This window comes from Ammospiza nelsoni, chromosome 3 (genome assembly GCF_027579445.1).
Source record: "Ammospiza nelsoni isolate bAmmNel1 chromosome 3, bAmmNel1.pri, whole genome shotgun sequence".
Taxonomy (NCBI): domain Eukaryota; kingdom Metazoa; phylum Chordata; class Aves; order Passeriformes; family Passerellidae; genus Ammospiza; species Ammospiza nelsoni.
In genome coordinates, this window is record NC_080635.1 from 35,927,122 (window position 1) to 35,947,964 (window position 20,843).

At 35.5% G+C, this 20,843-nt stretch overlaps 1 protein-coding gene across 1 annotated transcript in view; it reads left to right on the forward strand.

Moving 5' to 3' along the window:
* Positions 1–20,843, forward strand: part of CRIM1 (cysteine rich transmembrane BMP regulator 1) — a 170,222-nt gene that overhangs the window by 76,367 nt on the left and 73,012 nt on the right. The window contains exons 3-4 of the mRNA XM_059469584.1: positions 4,493–4,735; positions 11,277–11,397. Coding sequence (XP_059325567.1) covers positions 4,493–4,735; positions 11,277–11,397 — 364 coding nt within the window. The remainder of the gene's footprint in view (positions 1–4,492; positions 4,736–11,276; positions 11,398–20,843) is intronic.

The following is a 20,843-nucleotide window of genomic DNA, read 5'->3' on the forward strand; positions in this document are numbered from 1 at the left end:
TCCTCCTCCCCATGCACTTTATAACAAGTATGCTGTGGTTGCAATGAAAACTCAGTATGAATGTTATGCCTCAGCTTCCGAGATGCTCAACTTCCCTGTGCGCTTCTGAGATGAAAGTGAGAAATTTTTTTGAGACATCCTAACTTTTAAATGAATGATCGCTGTTTAAATAATAAAGCACACTGTGCATTGTACCTTATTTAACTATTATTTTTCAGTTATACATTGTAACTTAGGTTATACTAATAATTTTAGGGTGTACTCTCTCATGTGCTCAATAACAGCAAGTTCTTCTTGCAGGCTATTAACAAAGTAAAAGTAAGCCTGAACCTTCAGACCTACAGAAAGTAAATTTTGTCTTGAAATGAAAAACTTCTGCCAGTAGTAATTTATATCTAGAAATAACCCTGTCACTGGTAAACTGAAGAACTTTATTTGAAATGATCTCTAGAGCTGCCTTTTAGAGTAGTTACTAAGTTTGTTTCCAAGGCTAGAAGTCTTATCTGGAGTTCATCAAAATGTTGGTTTTCCTGTGTAGATTGTGTTCAGTTTATTAAGAATTTCTAGCTACATTTCTGAATTTCTTAAGAAAATTGTCTGTCTCAGAATAGATAGTTTGCAAAACCTTGATTGATCCAGACTCTTCCTTTATCTCTGTAGAGATTCTTTGTTGGCTCAGGCTGCTGAGATATCAGGGATACCAGAACACTTTGGTGGTGTTTGATGAAAGGCTATAAAGAGAATGTGTCCCACAGAGAAACCTCATCAGAAAACCAACTAATATTTCCTGTTCTTTGTGTTGCTATTTGAAATGCTGCTTTTTTTGAACAAAAAGGCAGCACTTGCAGCCAACTATGTTTTTCTTAGTGAGTTGTAGGTTATCAGTTCATACTTTTATCAGAATGCATCCCTGAAAAGTGATTGTTCTCTTTATTAATGGTTGGGATATCTTTTTAAAGAATGTACTGAAATGAGATTGAGATTTATGCTATAGCAATTTTACTGTCTCCACAGGCAGTTAGGTTGTAGAAATTCTTCTTGCAAAGGAATTTGCACTTTGTGTGAGAACAATGTGACACGAGTATCTTGTGTAATCTGTTTAAGATGCCCTATTATTCAGGAATATGTATATATTTGCTGTATTATTTTGTTTCATAGTAAATCATATATATAGTCCCATGTATAGTTCTCCCTTTCCTCAAAAGCCTAACTTTTTAGGTTCACCACGGTGCTTTGAAAAATGAAGTTCTCCTGTTTCTGGACACACATAATATTTATTTGTTTATATTCTATTTATTATCAAAATAGAGTTTAAGTCCTGATGCCTTGTTTGACTGTGAAGATGTTGGTCAGGATGAACCTGATTTGTGTAATAGGTAGTAGCTTAAAACATCCAGGGGACAGGTTGGTGCTTTGTGGTGTATATGTCTATTTGACAGAGAGGCAGTAGGCTCTTGTGAATCTACTTTGGTCTGCTGAGAAGCTGCTTTGAAACAGTCTGTCTGGTATGTAAAAGGGATAAAGTAGCAGAAATAGCACTGCTGAGTGATTTCACAGGGTTTTCTTGTGGAATACAACTCAGCATTATCCTGCTACCTGTCTTTTGAGGCTGTTGGTGTATTTTTAATTATTTTGTTCTTACATGGGCTTTTTTAATGTTCATTTTGTAAGGGGTTGAAATGTTGGTTAATAAAGGAAAAAAGAGCTATTAAACAGCTCTTGTTTGATGAAATCTTAAATAGCTGTATATATTGGAATTAAATCAGGAATTCTGCTAAAGCAGTGACATTTATGGCTGTATTAATGTTTATAATTTATTTTGAGAACAGATTAAATTTCAGTGCCTTCCTCAACAAAGTAATGAAAAGGTAGAACTACTTTAGTGTAATGGATCTCTATGGATGGAGAAGATTTTGTCATTTGCTGAGATAACAAGAAGTAAAACCTTGAAACTTTTCTGAATGATTGCTTAGAAATAATGTCTTTTATGCAAACTTGGTGTCAAAATGAGGAGCCCACATCAGCTTTTACTGAAATGCAGTAAAACTGAATTCCCATCTTCTTCCATTGCAGTGAATTCTGGACTTGGAGAGCAGTTACACTAGCATGGTGCTAGCTGATTAAGGCTTTAACTAACATGTAGTAATGCTACACCTGGAGCTGCTGCTTTTTCATGTCTTAGATAAAGATGATGTTCAAGGAAACACTTAATATACTACTCATCACAAATTGTTTTAGTCAGTAGCTGCTTTCCATAAAGAAAAACAGCATCTAAGTCAAGAAACAAATTGTGACATAGTCTGTAAAAATTTTCTTGACCTGCTTTTGACTATGCTGGAGGACTAGAGTTTGGGAAGCTGAAAGATAATTGTCTGTTGGTTGATCCAGCTTGGGTGAATATGTCTGACTTTCCTGTTGCTCAGTTGCATTTGTGTATTGGGAGAGGAATGTTTCAACATGTACATAGTTTGAGATGTAATTCAGAAGCACAGTATTTACATGAGTATTAATAGGAAGTTATTAGTAGGGTTTTGTCTATTTTTTAGGACTCTGAAGTACAAAAGTAATAATGATGCTGGACTAAGAAGAAAACCTTTGGTTTATAAATATCTACTGGTGTTATATTACCTGGTATTAAAACATAAACATTCCTTTTTTTGAGGCGGTGGTTAGGTTTAAATAATTTTCTCTGAAAATGGCACTGGCTTTATATAAGAGTCCTGTCACAGTCTGTAACCTTTAACTCCATTAGGCACAATACTCTAACGTGGAACAGACTATCAAAAATAACTGCAAAACACTGAGTGAATATTTCATACAAAAGTACTTGTCATGGTTCTCTATTTTAAATTTCTCTCTCCTATTGCCTGTGATGCTTCTTACATATTGATAGTGACACATGCTTGTTTTCATATCATTGCTGGGTGATCTTACCAACTCCAGCAGCAGGCTTTGCATTGGTCTTCAAAAATGATAAATCTAGAGTCCTGAATAGTTTGGATTCAAACTTGTATTGCAGTTTGATGTGCATTTCTGACACACCTTGCCTTTTGGAGAGTTAGCCGAATTGATCAAAAATAGTTTTTATTGTATTTGACCAGTTGTTTTGCTCAAATTTTATTTGCATTGAATTATATGAGCAGTCCTTAAGGACTTACATAGGTACATGTATGTGTGTAAATGCAGTCAAGTGAAAAAGAGCAGGTCAACTTTTTAAAATACTTATAATCCAAAGTTTTCATGGGAGAGATTGCATGACAATGGGATTATCTATTAGTCATAGAAATTAGAAGATTACTAGATGCATAATGCTAGGGCACATAAAGTAATGAACAGTGGGAATTTAAGGGTCATCATGAGTACAAGTGGTCTATCAAGAGCCTACCATGAGTATGTACTTTAAGGGCTGCTACTGCAACAGTTCTGTCACTTCTCTGTGCATGTTGAGGAAACATGCAGTGGAAAATGAAAATAATTTTAAAAGCTTGAGTGTCAAGCCTTTTATTATGTGTATAAACTAAAGACTATCCATATAATACAGAGACTAGTGTGTTATGCATTGTTAATACAGCTCTCGGCAGTGAGCCTCTCTAACCACTAATGTTCTGTTTGAACAATGTATTTAATAAAGCAGATAGGAACCTAAACATAAGGGTAGGTTTGAAAAAAACCCAAAACATTGGTCTTAAAAATGTTATTTAAATGTCTAGGCAAAATACATATCTAGTCAAGGCTGTTTTAAAGATAGATGGAAATAGTAGGATTTTTAACTGTAAGAAAAGAGCTATAATGCTATTTAGTAGCACATTTAGGTTATGGTAAGAAAAAACATAAAGTACTTGTACAGGAAGGAATCATAGAATATCCTGAGTTAGAAGGGATGCGTAAGGACCATCAACAAACCTCATCATCACCGTAGTCAAACCTCTTATCACTTAGTATCCAGGCTGCTGAAGTATGTAGGAACACCACTTCTAATGTAAACATTGGGAACATGTACAGGAAAAATCCTCTTCTGCCAAAGTATTCAAATTTGTTAGCTGTTGAACTTTTAACTTGTTTTTCGAATATGTGAGAGCTCGGTTCAGGTTAATAAATCAAGCCTTTAAATCAGTCCATAATGGAAGGTCTTAGGAAACTGAAGGAATAGGTGTGAACATCGGGGCTGACATAATATGACAAGCTGTTTCTTAACATCCTGGCCAAATGTTAAGTTCACATCTCTACTTGAGACTGTGTGGGTTCAGCCATCGCTCACATTGCACAAATTAGAAATTTTGTAAAATATTTCATAAGACACCTAGTATCTTGCAAATAACTATAGTTTTTAAAGGATATTTGGTGATTGTTGCTAATCAGTTCAGCAGCAGCCGTTTTCTTTTTTATTGTTTTGGGAGCAGGGAGAAGAGAGGGAGCTTTTATCTGAGTTTATCTTCACAACTTCAGTGTTTTACTGACACATATGGCATGATGATTTTTCTCTCCCTTTCAGAAGAGAAACCTGATTGCTCCAAGGCTCGCTGTGAGGTCCAGTTTTCTCCTCGATGTCCAGAAGATTCCATCTTGATTGAAGGCTATGCACCTCCTGGTGAATGCTGCCCACTCCCAAGCCGTTGTGTGTGTAATCCTGCAGGCTGCTTGAGGAAGGTTTGCCAGCCTGGCTATTTGAATATATTGGTTTCTAAGGCATCAGGAAAGCCAGGGGAATGCTGTGATCTCTATGAATGCAAGCCAGGTAAAAATAGATACAATTTATTTTCCCATTTTTCAATTTTTTCTGTCTGACTAGCAAAATAATTCACATAACTGCATCCAGTAAAGCCTGTAGAACTTCTAAATTTTTCTGATTATTCTTGAAAGTTAATTATTATATGCAGGCAATAACCATTAAAATAACACAGAGTAAACATATTATGGTAAATTTTACTTTCTTTTTTCTTTATACATTAATTTAAACTGAGTAGCAAGGGAAAAGTAACCTAGTGAGAACATTGCATTTCTGTGAATGCTACTAGTGCAAGTGACATGCTTTATATATTGATTAGATTATACATAGGTTTTTCATAGTAGGAATACATTATGTATGAACAGGGAATTAGGATTTCTGTTTCAAGATCTCTCTAGATTATCGAGTGTTGGCCCTTAAAAACTGCAGAGCAAAAGGATTATGCAGGCATACTAAAAAACTGTCCAATGTTTTCAGTATTTACTCATCTTCCATTTCATGAGAACACAAATCACCCTCTCTTGTGATTTATTATTCCAAGTGAAGTGGAAGATGTAATTCACTCTTTGATCTGGGCTTTGGTAAAATAAATAGTCAAAACAGAGGACTGAAAGCAAGCATATAAAATGGTGTAATCCAAAACATTATATGCAAACAGTGCTATATTTCAAGTGTGCTTAAACAGTGCCTCTCCTATGCTTGTTTAACATTTTCTTAAATCTTCCACAAAAGAAGATTGTACAGTCTTTGTATCATCTAGTGCTCCTCTTTGTGTTTTTTCCCTAATATTCAGTGCAAATCTGTGTGGATATTTAAACAAACGTTTTTGTACCCTGTTCTGAACATATAATTTTTTGCCGTGGAACATTTTGACAACCATGGGCTTCTTTCATCTAGAATTAGCTGTAAATTCTCCTGACATGGTCTTTCTTGACTCCTCCCTGGTTATATTTCCTTTCTATAAGTTTTTTTCAGTTAATCAGCACTTTAACATGTGGTATCCAAAAGCAGACTAAGATTTTGGGAGACTCTTCATCAGCACTAAATACTTTAGAATAATTGCCTTCTGTTTCTCATGCAAAACTTTAAATAAGACTGTAACTGTTTTACAAGAGGTATTTCTAGTTGGTGAACTGCTGTGATTCCGGGATCTTTCTGTAGTATGAGTGCTACTGAACTACTCATATATTTGTACATTTTAATTCCTCCTATGTACTTCAATTATGCCTTTACTAAATTTTGTCTTGCTGACTTTGAATTATTTATCATTTTCAGAAGAAATTTTAGCTCTGATCATGCCCTCCCAAATACTATTTGAATTCCCATCTTGTAGTTGGCAAATAAGTCTGTCCAGACTTGCCCATGGAAATTTCTTCTTCAAAGCTGTTTTCAGCTCGCTAGTTTTACAGAATCTTCAAACTGAATACAATTCTCTACCACAATTATGAATTTATGTAACTCTGTCTGTATTGTTTTCTGAAGAGGTTTGGTTTTTTTTTTGCTGTCAGGAGTTGTAAGAGGTGGAGGTACATGGGACTGGAAAAATGAAGGTGTGTGTGTTAGGAGGGTAGAAGAGCAGAGGCTTTGAAGAGATTGGAGAAGGAAAGAAACTAACAGGATTTAAGGGAAACTTAGAGCTTTGTGAAAGGAGCTTAGAAATTGAGAGACCTGGTAATAAACCCCGCATCTTCAGAGTTTGACTTGGTATCCTGAAGAAGAGTTAGAGAGGAACTGAACTATATGAATTGTTACTGAAATGCCATAGTGCTAGAAAAATATGGGTAATGAACAGAGTAAGGTCAGGGAGGTTGGTGTTCATGGAGAGACTTTTGTGGGGCTGCTGTCATCAGTTTTCCTGAATGTGTCAGCAACTCTATGGAGTTAACATGTTGAACATGGAAAAATATGTTTCCATTATTTGCCACAGACCTAAAGGCTTTAGTTCTGTGAGTAATGCTTCCAGAACATTCTTCCTGCACTTCCATGTCTGTATAACCAGCGTCAATAAGGGTTTTGCACCAGCAAGGGTTTTCTGGTGGAAATAAAGCTGGGAGGACTACTTCCTATGACAGCAGTGCTGCTGTATGCCAAGATAAAGGTCTTGTGCAATTAAAACATAAATTATGTTTATTTCTGTTCTTTAAAAAAATATCACTGCTCTCTAGTTAACTCTGGCATTTGAGTTGGGAACCTTCTGCTGAGAACTGCGTATGGGCAAGTGCTGGGATTGGCAATGGAGTTAGTGAAAGGAAAATTAAGTGTTTCCTCAACAGTAAATATTAGAATAAAAATAAAATTATTCATTTTGAGATCCACTTCCTCTTCTGCCCCTTTTACTTTAGGAATACAATTGAAGACATTGGTGTTCAGTTAATATGAATACTGAAGAAACTTCGTAGCTTAGTCATACATGTCTATTAACCTCCAGCTTTAAATGTTCTTACCTGTTGCTTCACCAAGTATCTCATCACAGTTGTGGCACCTACTGAGAGCAAGTGTGTCATGCTCATTGTTTTACTGTGGTTGTAAAGCTCAGAGATGAGATAACCCTGGTTTGGTTCCATAAGACACCTATTTTATTCCTAAAAGATGTGTGTAACTGTTCATTCACAAGTAGGGAATTTAGTCAATGTGCATTGAATTTAGTTTTAAGCTGGGGATTACATTTTGGAAAACATGTTTTGAATCTTTTTTTCTTAAAGATAGTTTGAATGAGCAATTTCAAATGGAACTGCATAATGTGTTAACAGCAAAAATGAAAATAATCCAAAACAAGATTTGTGGGAGTGTATGTGCTATGAATATGAACTATGAACAAGGACATTTTTGAAATCATGTTTATTTTTTTAAACATGATTGAGTTAAAATCTAAATTAAAACGTATTTTGCTGAAGTATTGACAGGAACTCTAGCTGTCACTTCTGAATAAAACAAGGTAAATAGTTTACTTTGGCAGCTGTCCAACAGATGTTTGCTGTACCTTTTTTGCCAACTTTTGTTGTTGCATATGGTGCAATGGAGAGTGTCGTCTTTTAGTTTCTGACATCTTCGGGAAAGCACTGGGAAATGTCTGTCATGATAGACATAACCTGTGTTGAAAAGACTACTCATCTGTCATTTTTTCAGAAGTCTTTTTGGCAGAGCTTTCATTCACTCATCTCCAGCATGGCCTGAAAATTACTCTTTTTTTCCTCTACCAAATACTGGTTTAAACGCAATTGTAAAGAAAACGTTATTGTTTGCCTTACTTCTTTGGGGAATTCTGTGCAGTCAGGGTTGATGGAAAGTCCGCGACCAGCAGCATAATTTAGTAGGTATTGTGTAATGACGCACAGGGAAGGAGCTTGTGCTCCACCCTGATCCAGCTTCAGCCCTGAAAATCAGATCTGGAGCTTATACAACCTTGCACTAAGGACAAGGGTCAGCAAAATCAAGTTTTTATACAGAGCCCAGAGAAACAGAATTCTATAATGTTTTTCTTTTGTCCTCTGTTACTTACAGAATAGTACTTACATTGTTTTATTGTATTATTTGTTAAAAGCTTATGTTGACAGAACTTGAGATAGAAGTGGGAAAGGATTGGAAAAAAAGAGTGAGGAAGAATTATAGATACATTTCTAATGAAGCTGGAGAAATGGCTTTTAAGTTGGCAATGAAGGTGAGGGAGGGGAAAAAACTCAGCAGATGTGGAGATCCATGTTGGGAAATACCTGGGATAGGGCATTTAAGGAAGCGGTTCAGGCAGTGATACCGCTGCATTGAAGGTCCAGGAATGCTGTGGTTGTATGTAATATGTTCTGAGTTTCATGGAAAGTAAAAGGGGTAAAGCTTTGTCATGGGGAGATACTTCCTTTCTACTTCTCCCGTGGCAGACAGTGTGACTGCCATTATCATGTGTAGTTGTGTTGTGTTGCACTGTTCATGAGTTGAAATGCATCTGAACTGAAAGCAGAGGATGTCATGTGGTGCTCCATGCTGTAAAAACAGACTGTGTATCCTTGTACTGAACCCTTAGAAATTTGCAGCTTTTGAAGCCTTGGCTGGTGCTGAGCCACTGTTTCATCAGAAAGGCAAATACTGACTTGCTCCTTCACCATTAATGCATAGGTATTTATTTAGATCTTGCCCTAAACTGTACATTGTATTAGTTGAAGAGCCAGCCATTTTATTAGCTGAAATATGTCAGGGTGGAGCATAACACAGTATACTTTGATAACTTACTCTACTAGAAAGTTTTATTCACTTGGTTTCATTAGCAGTTTCAAAACCTTGGTTTTGTAGTCTACAAAGGAGGTAGCACATGACTGCAGATATGTCTGCAACCATGGCAGGATTTCTGCTACATTCTTGTAGAAAAGTGGTAACTCTCAGGTGCTTCTATTATACAAATTCAGTGAATGTGAAAATTCTTGAAGACTTGTAAGCAAAGGTTGATTGGGTGATAGGAAACTGGAACTCATGTTTATGAGTTCTTGAAGACACAGATTTGTCAAACTGTACTTAAAGCTTAAAGTTTCTACGAGAGACAAAAAAAGCGTTTAGAATAAGATATATAACAGATTTTATCATATATAAAAAATAAAAGATTGAAGGCTTGCACCTCCTGTTCATGAAATGTATTATTGGAGGATGTGAAAAGAAAACTAAACAGTCAGTGGCAAATGTTTGCAGTCTTATTTTTCAGGACAGTAGTGCAGCTAATCTGGGAGATACCTTTTAAAGAAATTAAGAATCCAATTACAGGCTGTTCTGTAACTTCAGAATATTTTCAGCTTATCTATAAGGTTCTGTCAATACTTTTTCCACTTTGAGAAACCTGTTTAAATCTGAAAGAAAGTAGAAACTTTTTTTCCTTTTTTGAAATATTTTTCATTTCTTGTCTGTCTTCATCTCTCTCCTGTGAGGCAGCTGTGAGAGAGATGGGCCTGTTCCACCTGGAGAAGAGAAGGCTCAGGGAAGATCTCATCAATACACCTGAAGGGGGTGTAAAAGCAGAGCCAGGTTCTTTTCAGTGGTGCCCAGTCATAGGACCAGAGAGGCAAGAGGCACAAATAGAAACACAGGAGGTTCACTTTGAGCATCAGGAAGCACTTTTTCACAATGAGGGTGGCTGGGCACCGAAACAGTTTTCCCAGAGAGACCATGGATTCTCCACCCTTGGAGATATTGAAAAGCCGCCTGGGCATAATTCTGGGCAGCCAGATCTATAGGGCCTGGCTTGGGAGCCTCTAAGGGGTCCTGTCCTACCTTGGCTGCTTTATGATTAATCTAATAATGTAGTGATTAAGAGAAAAAATTTGAGTAGTCTTAACTTGGGGTTTGTTTGTAATGTTTTTGAAGTTTGTACTTGATTAAGAAAGACAGACTGGGCTGCTTTTCAGTGTTAATGAGCCATGTACTATCACACTGTAACCACTGCAGTGGAGATAGAAAAAGCAGATGTAATTCTGAGACTGATGTCTCATGATGACAGAGTCAGTTATTGCTATGTACCACTGAGGATCAAGCTTGGAAAATGTAGGATCAGAAGAGGAAAAATAGCCCTTTGAAGGTTATGAGCTCTTGCAAAAAATGTGGATAGCATTGTCAAGCTGCTTTAGTAGTTCTGTAAGCTGCTGTGGTAGTGTCAATATTGCAGTGAATTTAATCAGTAATCAGGGATATTGTGCTGCATAATTTCCAGTCTGATAATATTTTGTTCATCCTTCATGGTCAATCAGAAAGTAACTCATTTCTTGGAGAGGGAACCATGTTTTATTCTGCACTTTCTAAGTATAATTATGAAAAGGCATAGCAGATACATGTTACCTGAGCTGGTAATGTTTGTTACGTGGAAGACTTAGGACCAAATAAGAGCAAGATGTGTTTTAGCTTTCCTGAGTATAACTTAGAACATTAAATATATATTTATCCTCGTTTGGGGTTTTTTTTTTTTTTTGATTTCTAGACATTTGTTGCTTTCTAAAAACTGTCAGTCAGTCTTTCTTGTTAAGTAGAATTCTTCATCTTACTAATGAAGAAAGATTTTTTTAACTTGCATTTCATTTTTGCCATATATAAATGTACAAACAAGACAACCTAATAAAATAGCCTTTTAAAATGTACATTAAACATGCACAGATATATCTGTAGTGTATCTCTCTTTTTTTCCTATAACCCAAGTATTTTGCTGTTTAAACAGACTTTAATTAGTTAAAAATTAAACAATGAATTGTTTACTGTTTCAAAAGCTGTAGGGAATATATATTCTTCCATAACTAGGGTACTTCTATTAAATAATATTCACGTTTTTAATGATTGTGTAAGGTTGCCTAACTTCTGTAAATATTTTTATTAACTATTATCAGTTCAGTTGCTTCCTAATAATTTTAAAAAGTGAATCTTAAAGAGAAAAGGAGGCTTTTTGTAGTGCTACCTAGCAAGCACACATTCATCGGATCATTTTTGTGACTTAAAAGCTGATGCATAAGTGGTTGCTTATGAGGAAGTAATTTGCAGAAAGCTTCTAAAGCATGAGTAAAAGAAATGTTCTTCTTCCCTTCCTCCGTAGTGTTCAGTGTGGATTGCAGCACAGTCGAGTGCCCTCCTGTTCAGCAAGTTGTTTGTCCCCTGGATAGCTATGAAACCCAAGTCAGGCTGACGGCCGATGGCTGCTGCACCCTGCCCACAAGGTTGGTGTCTCAATGGCTCAGTCATTTTTAACTTGTTCGCGACAATTCAAGCACTGTAAATACAGGATAATAACGTGTACTTCTGTGACAATAAATGCTGATACTGAATATGAATATAACCTACATGAAGTAGGTTATGTCAGTCTGGTGGAAATCCAGAATCTTGTATTTTCAAAGCAGAAAAAAGGTCTTCGTGGGACAGATGCATGAAGTTGGTTTCTGCTAAAATTATTGGAGAAGTTCATGTCTCTAGATTGACTTTCAGTTAATTCAATTAATTTCACAAGAGTTAACTTTTGAAGGTGTTTGATGGTAAGGAGTTAAGTGATGGAGATGACAGAGGACATGCTAGAAAAAATCTAGTTAAAGGAGAAGAAAAAGTCCAGTTTTTTGCATGACCACTTTAAAAAGTGAAAGATGGAACACTCTGGAACTGTAGGGGGAACAGAAATTTCAAGTACTTACTTACATTTTAACTTCTGTTTTTGTTCAAGCAGGTGTAACTTACTGTGATTAAAAAAAATAAGACAGTTTTAAAGTTGGTTTTTTTTCCACAATTATGCAACACTATTTGAGCTGATGATTTTACAACAAATTTCCCAAAACCCGATTCATGCATATGCCAAATAAATACATATTCAAGCAAAAATTAACATGAATGAAAAGATTTTACACCAAAAAGAAAATTTTTCTTGTAGATGTCACTGGTTGGCTTACTTAGTGGAAGGTCATTGCAGTCATAGAATATTGTCATATTCTCAGCCCCTTGTGTAAAGTAGTAAAAAACTTGCAAAGAAAGTCAAGGATGGCATAATCAAGGTTGTTCTCTTTTGGGCACCCTTTGGGTGCACATTTACTGTGACATCTTCTCAGTATCCTCCCTTTGTTCTGTGACATATTTTCTGTAAAATTCCTAGGAACTGCGATGATGTATTAGTTCAGAGCTGACCTGGCTAGTTGGGACTGTGCAGGAATCTGCAGATTTTATACAGTCATCATACTGCCATTGTTGCAAATACAATTCAGCTTGTTCAAGACAACTAGAAAAAAATGCTGCTAAGGACTGTATTCAGAAAGATAGATTATAAAGTCAAAGAAGCAGTCGCAGATTAATATTTCATAAATTTAGAGTTTAGATTAACATTTAATAACATTGATACATTAGAAAGATTAATGGTACAGGTTTATTTCTGGATGTGTTTCAGCTTGTTGGATTAAAAAGTGATATATAACCTGAATTATTTTTGTTTCACAAAAGTAAAATTATGTTCTATTTTTATGCAGTCTAATATATAACTTGTGGTTTGCAAGTGCTTGGGTGAAGAAAATGAAAAATATCCACTTCATTCTTTGTCAGTGATAATTTCAATGTTCCTTCTATCAGGAAATACAGAGTACCAAGAAAATAAATCTTCATTTACTTCAGAAAAATCACCAGTTTGAAATATCTTCTATTTCTAGGACACATGTGTGAACTGATCTTAAATAGAATACCTAGAGCGAGGACATTCTTGAAAGAATCTTTTTAATTTGTTGAGAATGTTTAAAAATAAAGTTGGTTTGCTGAGCGCCAACGGGTGACTGAAGTGTCCTTGTCAGTGATGAAAGCAGTGTTCCATTCTCCTGTGCACAAAGTCCCAACTGTACAAGCAGGCTTACAGAGTGTGAATTACTAGATAATTGTGGATTCCTGAAACCTCTTTGAAATCAGTCGTTGCACATTCCTGGGATCAGAGTTTAACAGGAGGTCAGAGCTAGGATAGAGGAGTACTTAGCTCCTGGAGCCTTAGGATCTGAAGGGAGTTTTGTGTTAATACCTCTGCCCTCCTTGATGTATAAAACTGCAAAATACCTCTACAATTAGCATAACCTAGTATGTCTGCAGGCAGGTAGAAACTACTGTAGATGTCTTGTACTCCTCCATTATTTTTTAATTTCATGGCTCAGTCTATGTTGATGTATATTGTTATAAAGTGGGTTGCTATTTGGATTGCCTTAAATCAGCCAAAGCAATAATCCATTTTTTAATGGAGTAGGTGAGAAAGAAAGAAGAAGAACTGAATCTGGCAGTGGATTTACATGTTGTGTGCCTGCTGGAAATATATTTCGTTATTTTGATTTTCATATACTACTGTGCTTCTTAAAGAAGACAGTGCCATAGTCATCATTTATGTGCTGTAAGTAAAGATTTTATTTGAAGGGAGGAATGAAGGAACACAGACATGGGGTAATAGAAAAGAAATAATAACAAGTGCAGTTACATGGAATATGAGAATTGAGCCAGTTAACTTCAAGTTCAGTGTTTCCTCAGATTTTAGGAGACACCCTTTATATTTGAAGGGTCACTGTGAAACTTGCATGCTAAAATTACGGGAAAAAAGTGCCAATTTATGGATGATTTATTCTTTGGTAGGAAAACAGGATGGTTTTCCTTAATTTCAAAATTACCTAATAAAATATTATGAATAATGGAATACCAACATTGCCTTTTCTGAGATTCAGTTCAGAATCACCTAATTGCATATCACATCTCTTTTTCATTGTTAGAATTAAGTTCAGAAGAAGTGGCACTATATTTTTTTTGGGGTACATTTATTAAAAGCAGAGAATAATTTATTAAAAGCAGACACATTGTTCTATAAGGTTATGGACTTTAGACAGTCATTTAGACTTCATGAAATTGGTTTATTAAGACTATAAACTCTTGGAAGCAATTATGATTGTCTGTTTCATTTACTGCCACTGAAATAAAAGCGTCATACAAACAGAACCAGAAAGCAATTAGAGGAGAATGCCATGGTTAGGGACAGGTGGCATGTTACTGGGCTGGTTAACAAGTAGTTGATAATTTCACATACAGTAGGAGTAGATTGAATTTCTGCTGCACCTCTTGTTCTTGGCCTGTTCCTTGTACATAATATGCTGGGAAAATGGAGGTCCTTAAATCTGATGACAAATTGGCGTTTCTTTTGTGAGCAAACTCTTGAATGCATACTCATAACAATGAAAATTCCTTGAGCAATGCCAGGGGAAAAGTGGGGATAGTAAACATCTTGTAAACATAAATTCTTGTTCTTGCACTCAGAGGTTACATTTAGTGTCACAGTGATTTCTAATGCAGTGCTTCAAACAGAACAAAACATACTGATTTGGCATCAACATCAAAATACCAGTTGCTTCAGCTTTCATCAGGCTGTTATGAGACACTTATCTTAAATTTCCAGCAATTATGTTAGGAAAGCTAAATGTTTGGAAAACAGGAAAACAGCTATTATGTTAGGAAAGCTTAGAACAGTTTGTCTCTGGTCTTAGTAAAGATGCTTGCTTCTCCAAGGAGGTTGTTGAACAAAAAATGTATTAGAGCTCTTACAGAAAACATTACTACATTTAAAAAACTACTGTTTTTTTAATGTAGCATTGTGGTCTTCTATTAGAAAGTTGAATGTGTCAATATCAGCTTTACAGAATTTGTTCTCTTTGAGTGTTCCCAGTTTTTCTTGTTGTAAATGAAGTTTCTTCAAATCTACAGATTCCTTCGGGAATTTAATTTTAAGTGTAAAAATCTTTATCAAAATCTGTTTTATTTTTTTATCTGTGAAAAATGGAACAGGACAATGATTATAAACTGCTTATATTTTTATTGCTCACATAGTTTTGTGCACGTTTCATAAGATTTTTACAACATAGTATATGGCCTGTTTAGATAGCTTTGCACCTAGTATTTTTTATCTTTTTTTTTCTTTGTAGTTGTTGAAATAATTTGGAAGTTTAGTCTTTATTAGGTCTCTGCTTCTTGCTACTGTTTCATACTCCTGCTTCTGTGCTATCATCTGTTACAGATTTTGTAATTTCAAAATTCATTCAGTGCTCTGTTCTCAGAGATATTTCACACACACACACACACACACTCCTCCCCCTGCCCTCAGCTATTCTTGGTCAGTCTTTTAATAAAACCAGATAACCAAGAAAACTCAGAGAGAACAGTGAGATGTTAGCACTGTGCCAATATTAAGAAGAACAAAACCTAAGTAATTAAATGTGGTTGTCTTGATATCAGTTCTGAGAAAAATAGGGGGAAAAACTGATAGAGGGTTAAATTAAGGATTAAAGGATGTAATTACAACTAGAAGCAACCAATGTTGCTGCAATCTGATTTGGTCTTCTGAAGATACTAAGCTTGCCTTTAAAACTTGACCATCAGAGTGCCTTCCTTTTCAATTTCTGTCTTCCATGGTCACTAGTCATTTTTTTAAATTGGTTTCTAGCTTAAAACAAGCAAATGAAAAACAGCTAGGACTTATTGATATTGTCTCACAGGGTTTACTTTATGAAATGGAAATGTATCCTCTTCCCCAAACTATTTACCATTGAAGGACATTTCCCACACCTTCCTCAGATTTTGGGAGTGACTCAGTCTCAGTGAGTCAGCATCATTGTCCTTTAGCTCCTGAGAGGAACTCTTGCAGCATATGCATGCTGGCTTGAATATCTTGCTGATAATGTACGATATAGTAGTATTCTTCTGAGAGGAGAGAAACTTCCAGCATTAGTATGTTCACTAAATCCCAGTAGTAAGTTTCACATGCTTCTTAAAAAAGTTCACACCATAATCCTTAATATGTTGTAGATTTGAAAAAGTTCAGAAATAATTGATCTATGTTTATCTATCAAAATTTCCAGTACTTTTTTTCTACCTGAGTCCTAGCTTTAAAACAAGCAGTTTCAAGAATGACATGGTGAGATGAGGAGAGGATAAAGCAATTGTAAGTTAAGCATAGCAGGAGCAGGTAAATTTCATATGCCAAAAAAGTGATTAAAAGCTTTTTACAGATGCAATCTTGCAAGATTGGAGCCCGAAAGGCTTGGGTTTGATGGATGAGCAAATGAAGACTCTTTGAATTGGCCCATTTCACTATCACTTAGTTACAGATAGCTGAATGGCATTACAAATGCAGCCCTCTCAGTTGGCTCAAGTAGCATGAAGGAGTAGAATTATATTTGTATTGTTTAGAAGAAAACCTCTGAAAAAATTCTTAAATGAATTAGTCATAGAATTCCTTTTTCCTTGTTTAATGGTCTTTGCCCTGTCATTTTTCCCTTCTGTGTGGCTAAAATGTCTCAGTCTGGTACAAGAAGCTCTTGAAACACAAGGCATTTCTGGAGCCCGATGGCTGACTCCTGAGTGTCAGAGACCTCAGACAAGGAGAGGAAACACCAGAATGTTTGCAGAAGAAATAGCCTGTAAATCTTTTGCAGAAGAAGCTATAAGACATTGTAAATACAGAAGTCCCTGCTTGCATCTTTTATAAGATCAGCGTTTTGTGCCTGTATTATCTGTTAAAAATACACATCTGTGGTCTTCTACCAGCTTCTAGGAAATGTTGAATTGGAAAACCTGAAAGGCAATGATACTTAAGGAAGAAGCACATTTCCCAAGAGCAAAGCAAAAAGAAAAAAAAAAAAAAAAAAACATTTACAGTGGGGGAGGAAGTATCAGTGATAGCTATGCAAGCAGTTTCCTTTTTATGGAAAAATGTCTGTAATACTCTAATCTGACTATGTGCTGAGTAAATGGTTATTTACTCCTCCACTGTGAAACTTGGAAAGAAATTTTAAACCAGATAAATTAAAGTGACTCCTAATTGTATCTACTTTTAGGTGGTGTTTTATGCTTGAAATTAGAATGAAGTTGTAGTGTCTATAGAATTTGGTTTCTTTCCATTCTTTATAAGCAGGCTTGTGTTTGAACTCTTTCAGCTTATAATAAGCTGGTAGATGTGTCTCTCTGTTTCAATTTTTGTTTGCACTTGTTGACCTAACAATTAATGTGTACCTTGATCACACTGAGTATTGTTTTTCCTCTTTCTCCTGAGACTTCCCGCTGTGTTTTCTGTCATTTATTCTACTTAATCAGCCATTAGCTTGTTTGGAAATTGAATAAGTGATTTAGTTGAGAATAATGTCTGACTTGAACAGGCAAATTTCTGTTTGTATCACAGGGATCAATAATGTCTGACTGTTTTCTTCAGTCTCGCAAGTGCACAGATGTCTAGGGAGACCCATGTACATAATAATGTAATAGAATTATAATTTGGATGCCTGCATTTTAAAAGTGAAGTAGATATGAGAATTCCCCAGCAGTTTCCAATGGTACTTGGAGCAGATATAATATCAACATTACAGAGGTTATATGAAAAGTGTGAAGTTGTGTTTCCTCTAGAAAATAGCAGGAAATATCATGTCAGAATTCAGCATCCACAAATTCTCCTTCTTTCTTCTCAAATTATTGAATAACTAAGAAGTGGAACTGAAGGTTGTGGATCATTTTGAAATGAAAAGTGGTTTCTCGCTGCTGTTCTTTGAAATGTCATTGGTGAATTTCAGTCTGGTTTCTGCAAAGCATTGCAGTTCTTGCATGTATGGTTTCTACTACATGGAAAGGGTCTCATTAATTGAGTAGAGTTGTTTGGTCTCAAAACCACTTAGATTTTAGAACAAATTTTGGTCTTCGTTTTTATTCAAGATCAGGTTGAATGGGACTCTGAGCAATGTGATGCAGTTGAAGATGTCCCTGATCATTGCCAGGGTGGGACTGGACTAGACAACCTTTAAAGGTTCCTTTCCAACACAAACCTTTTTTTTTTACCTTCCCTAAACTTGTACAAAATTGCCTTCAGGGATTTGAGAAAGGTATTTAATAGCATGAATGGCATGGAAAAACTAAGCATGAAATAATTATTAGGGGTTGGGTTTTTTTTCGTGCAAAGAGGAGAAAGTGGTCATGAAATTAAATAGTCAAATAAGTTAGCAATGAATTTTGGAGAGGTTTCTGGAGTTTTTTCCTTTTTTGTTGGTTTTCAGGTGTTTTTTTGTTTGCTTATGGCAAAGCCATCTCTGATGGCTTAGTTGTAGAGAGATATGTCATTCAGGAGTAAGAAAGTTTGGAGTTAACAATATGGAAGTTTATGAATTATTTATAAAACTATCATCTGTAAGTGATTTTTGACCAGAAGTCCTCAGGAATTGTGTTTTATTTGTAAGAGGATGAAATATTTATAATTCCTCATTAAACAGTAGTTGAATAAGAAAAGAAATAGCTTTTCATAGTATCAGAAAACTGAAATCTTAACTAGTACCTTAGTTTTAGATTTGAAGGGTGAAGCTGATAAACCTAAAAGAAGAGTAGCTGAGGTACACAGTGGTAAAAACCATAGATTACATCAACAGAAAAAAGCACCTGCTGCTACGGCAAAATGTGAGAAAAATACAGGCTTGAACTAGTTTATGCTGTGTTTTATTTCCTCTGCTGATGAATTCAATACATATATTTGTGTACTTAAAAAAAATCAGGGCAGTTGAAAAGTCAGTGTGTTTGGTCACTGGTTGTATGGCCTGCTGCATCTCTGGCGTCACTCTTTTGTGTCTATCCTCTTCTTCTGTCTCAGCCCTCAGGGAAACAGAGGAGTTGATTTATATTGGTCAAAGGATGAAAGGAAGTTTTTTAGTCAGATGAACTCTTTAGATCCTGATCAGCTTTGGAATCTACTTGATGTGAATACTGATTTTTATGACAACTTCCCTTGCTTAGCATCTGTTTGCTATCTCCTAATGCTAATAATATGCAAAAGATGCACAAAAAATGTTCTCTTTCATGGTATCTTTAATTAAAAGCTAGATAGTTGACTTTTGTACTATTTAAAAGCCCCCTGTGTGTAGAGCTTACTATACTCATGGAAAAATTCGCTGTTATGTTGGGTGTCTCTAACAATATCTGGATTTTTAAAAGGAATTCTTGCTTGGGAGCACACTAACTTTGATTTCTCAATAAGTAAACCCCCTGAAAAATTAAAATAGGAAGAACTTCCATATGAGTCTGTTTATATAGCAGTGATGTAAAACTTCTGAACATTAGCAGTCTCATAGTAAGTGTTATATGCATCTTCCACAATTTTTATCATCTCTATTTAGAGGTTTATTATTGATCTTTGAAATAAAATACTTAAAGATTTGCATGAAAAAATAATATTTTCATTACTGATGTTCTGAATACTATCTTTAAAACCAAAAATTAATGAAAAAGTGATACTGAATTTGCGAGCAAAAACTCTCCAGTCTGTCTGACTTAGGAAAATTCTAGTTGAAATTCATGTATGGTGGTGTCCCAATGGCTTTGGCTTTGCCTGCAGTGCAGGCAGTGGCTTTGTCCTGTCTGCTTAACTCACCTTGTGGATTCAGGTGTGAATAACATGGAAATAATTCTTCAATTATTTCATGAGATTGCTATGTCAATATTTAATTTTGCTGTATCATTACTTATATCATGTGCTTGATGGTAGCCAGAGTCTTGCAGTTAAACTTTCCTTTGCCACTGTCAAGCTTTGATAATGCTCTTCTGAAAATTCCTGATTTCACTGTATCCTTAAGTGCTTATATCATTAACACATCTGTGCAAGTTTTATCTACTAATAGAAGTGTTAATAATGTTAATGTAAATTGCACTAGATTGCTGCAAGGGGGCCAAAAAAAAGGTCTGTGATAAAATCTCCACAGGAATGTGATATATGTTTCAGGAATGCTTTTCTCTAGTCTCAATGCTTTAGACTTTAATTTTGTTTTGATCCTCAAAATAAATATCCCTCTTGTCAATACACCCCTGCTTCAACTCTCCCATTCACTGATACTAAATCTTTTTTTCCAGGGTGCCTGTTCTTATTTTCATAGCCATTATGCCTTGTGCCTGGAGAACTCTTTTGATCCTACCATCAAAACAGCTTTTCTGGGGCTAAGCAAGCCCTTCTCTCTTTAAATCTGTTTAATAACAGAAGTAAATGAACCAAGATAATTTGATTTGAAGTAAAAGTTGTCATTTACAAGTATTCAATTTGAATTTTTTTTTTATCTTCTACCTTTTCCTTTTTGCACTTTTGGGGACATAAAGAAAAGAGCTATTAAAAAACCCCAAACAACAAAAATCAAACCAAAACAACCCCACCACCAACACACCTCAAACATAAACTAAACTACCCCACCACCAACACACCTCAAACATAAACTAAACTAAACTTACTTGTCTTCTGAAGAACTTTAAAAATTGATTTTAAAAATCAGGCCATTTGTATTACTGAAGGACTCACCTTCCTCAATCTATAAAGCATTGGCTGATGTGCATCATCTCATTTCTGCTGCTTTATATACTGAAGTGTGCCTTGCTCAGTTTTTGAAATTTATAGGATTACTGTTGTTGGGTGGGTTTTTCTTGGGGTGGTGATTTTTTGGTGTTGGTTGGGGTTTTTTAGTTTTTTTGTTTGTTTTTTTTAGCCTGAAGAATTGGAGATAATTCTGTTTATCATTCAGGTTGATTTTATATTTGCAAAATTTTAGTATAGCAAACCTCTTCCTCAGGATTCCTGGTTCCTTCCAGGCCATGCCACCACCCTTTCAGGTGC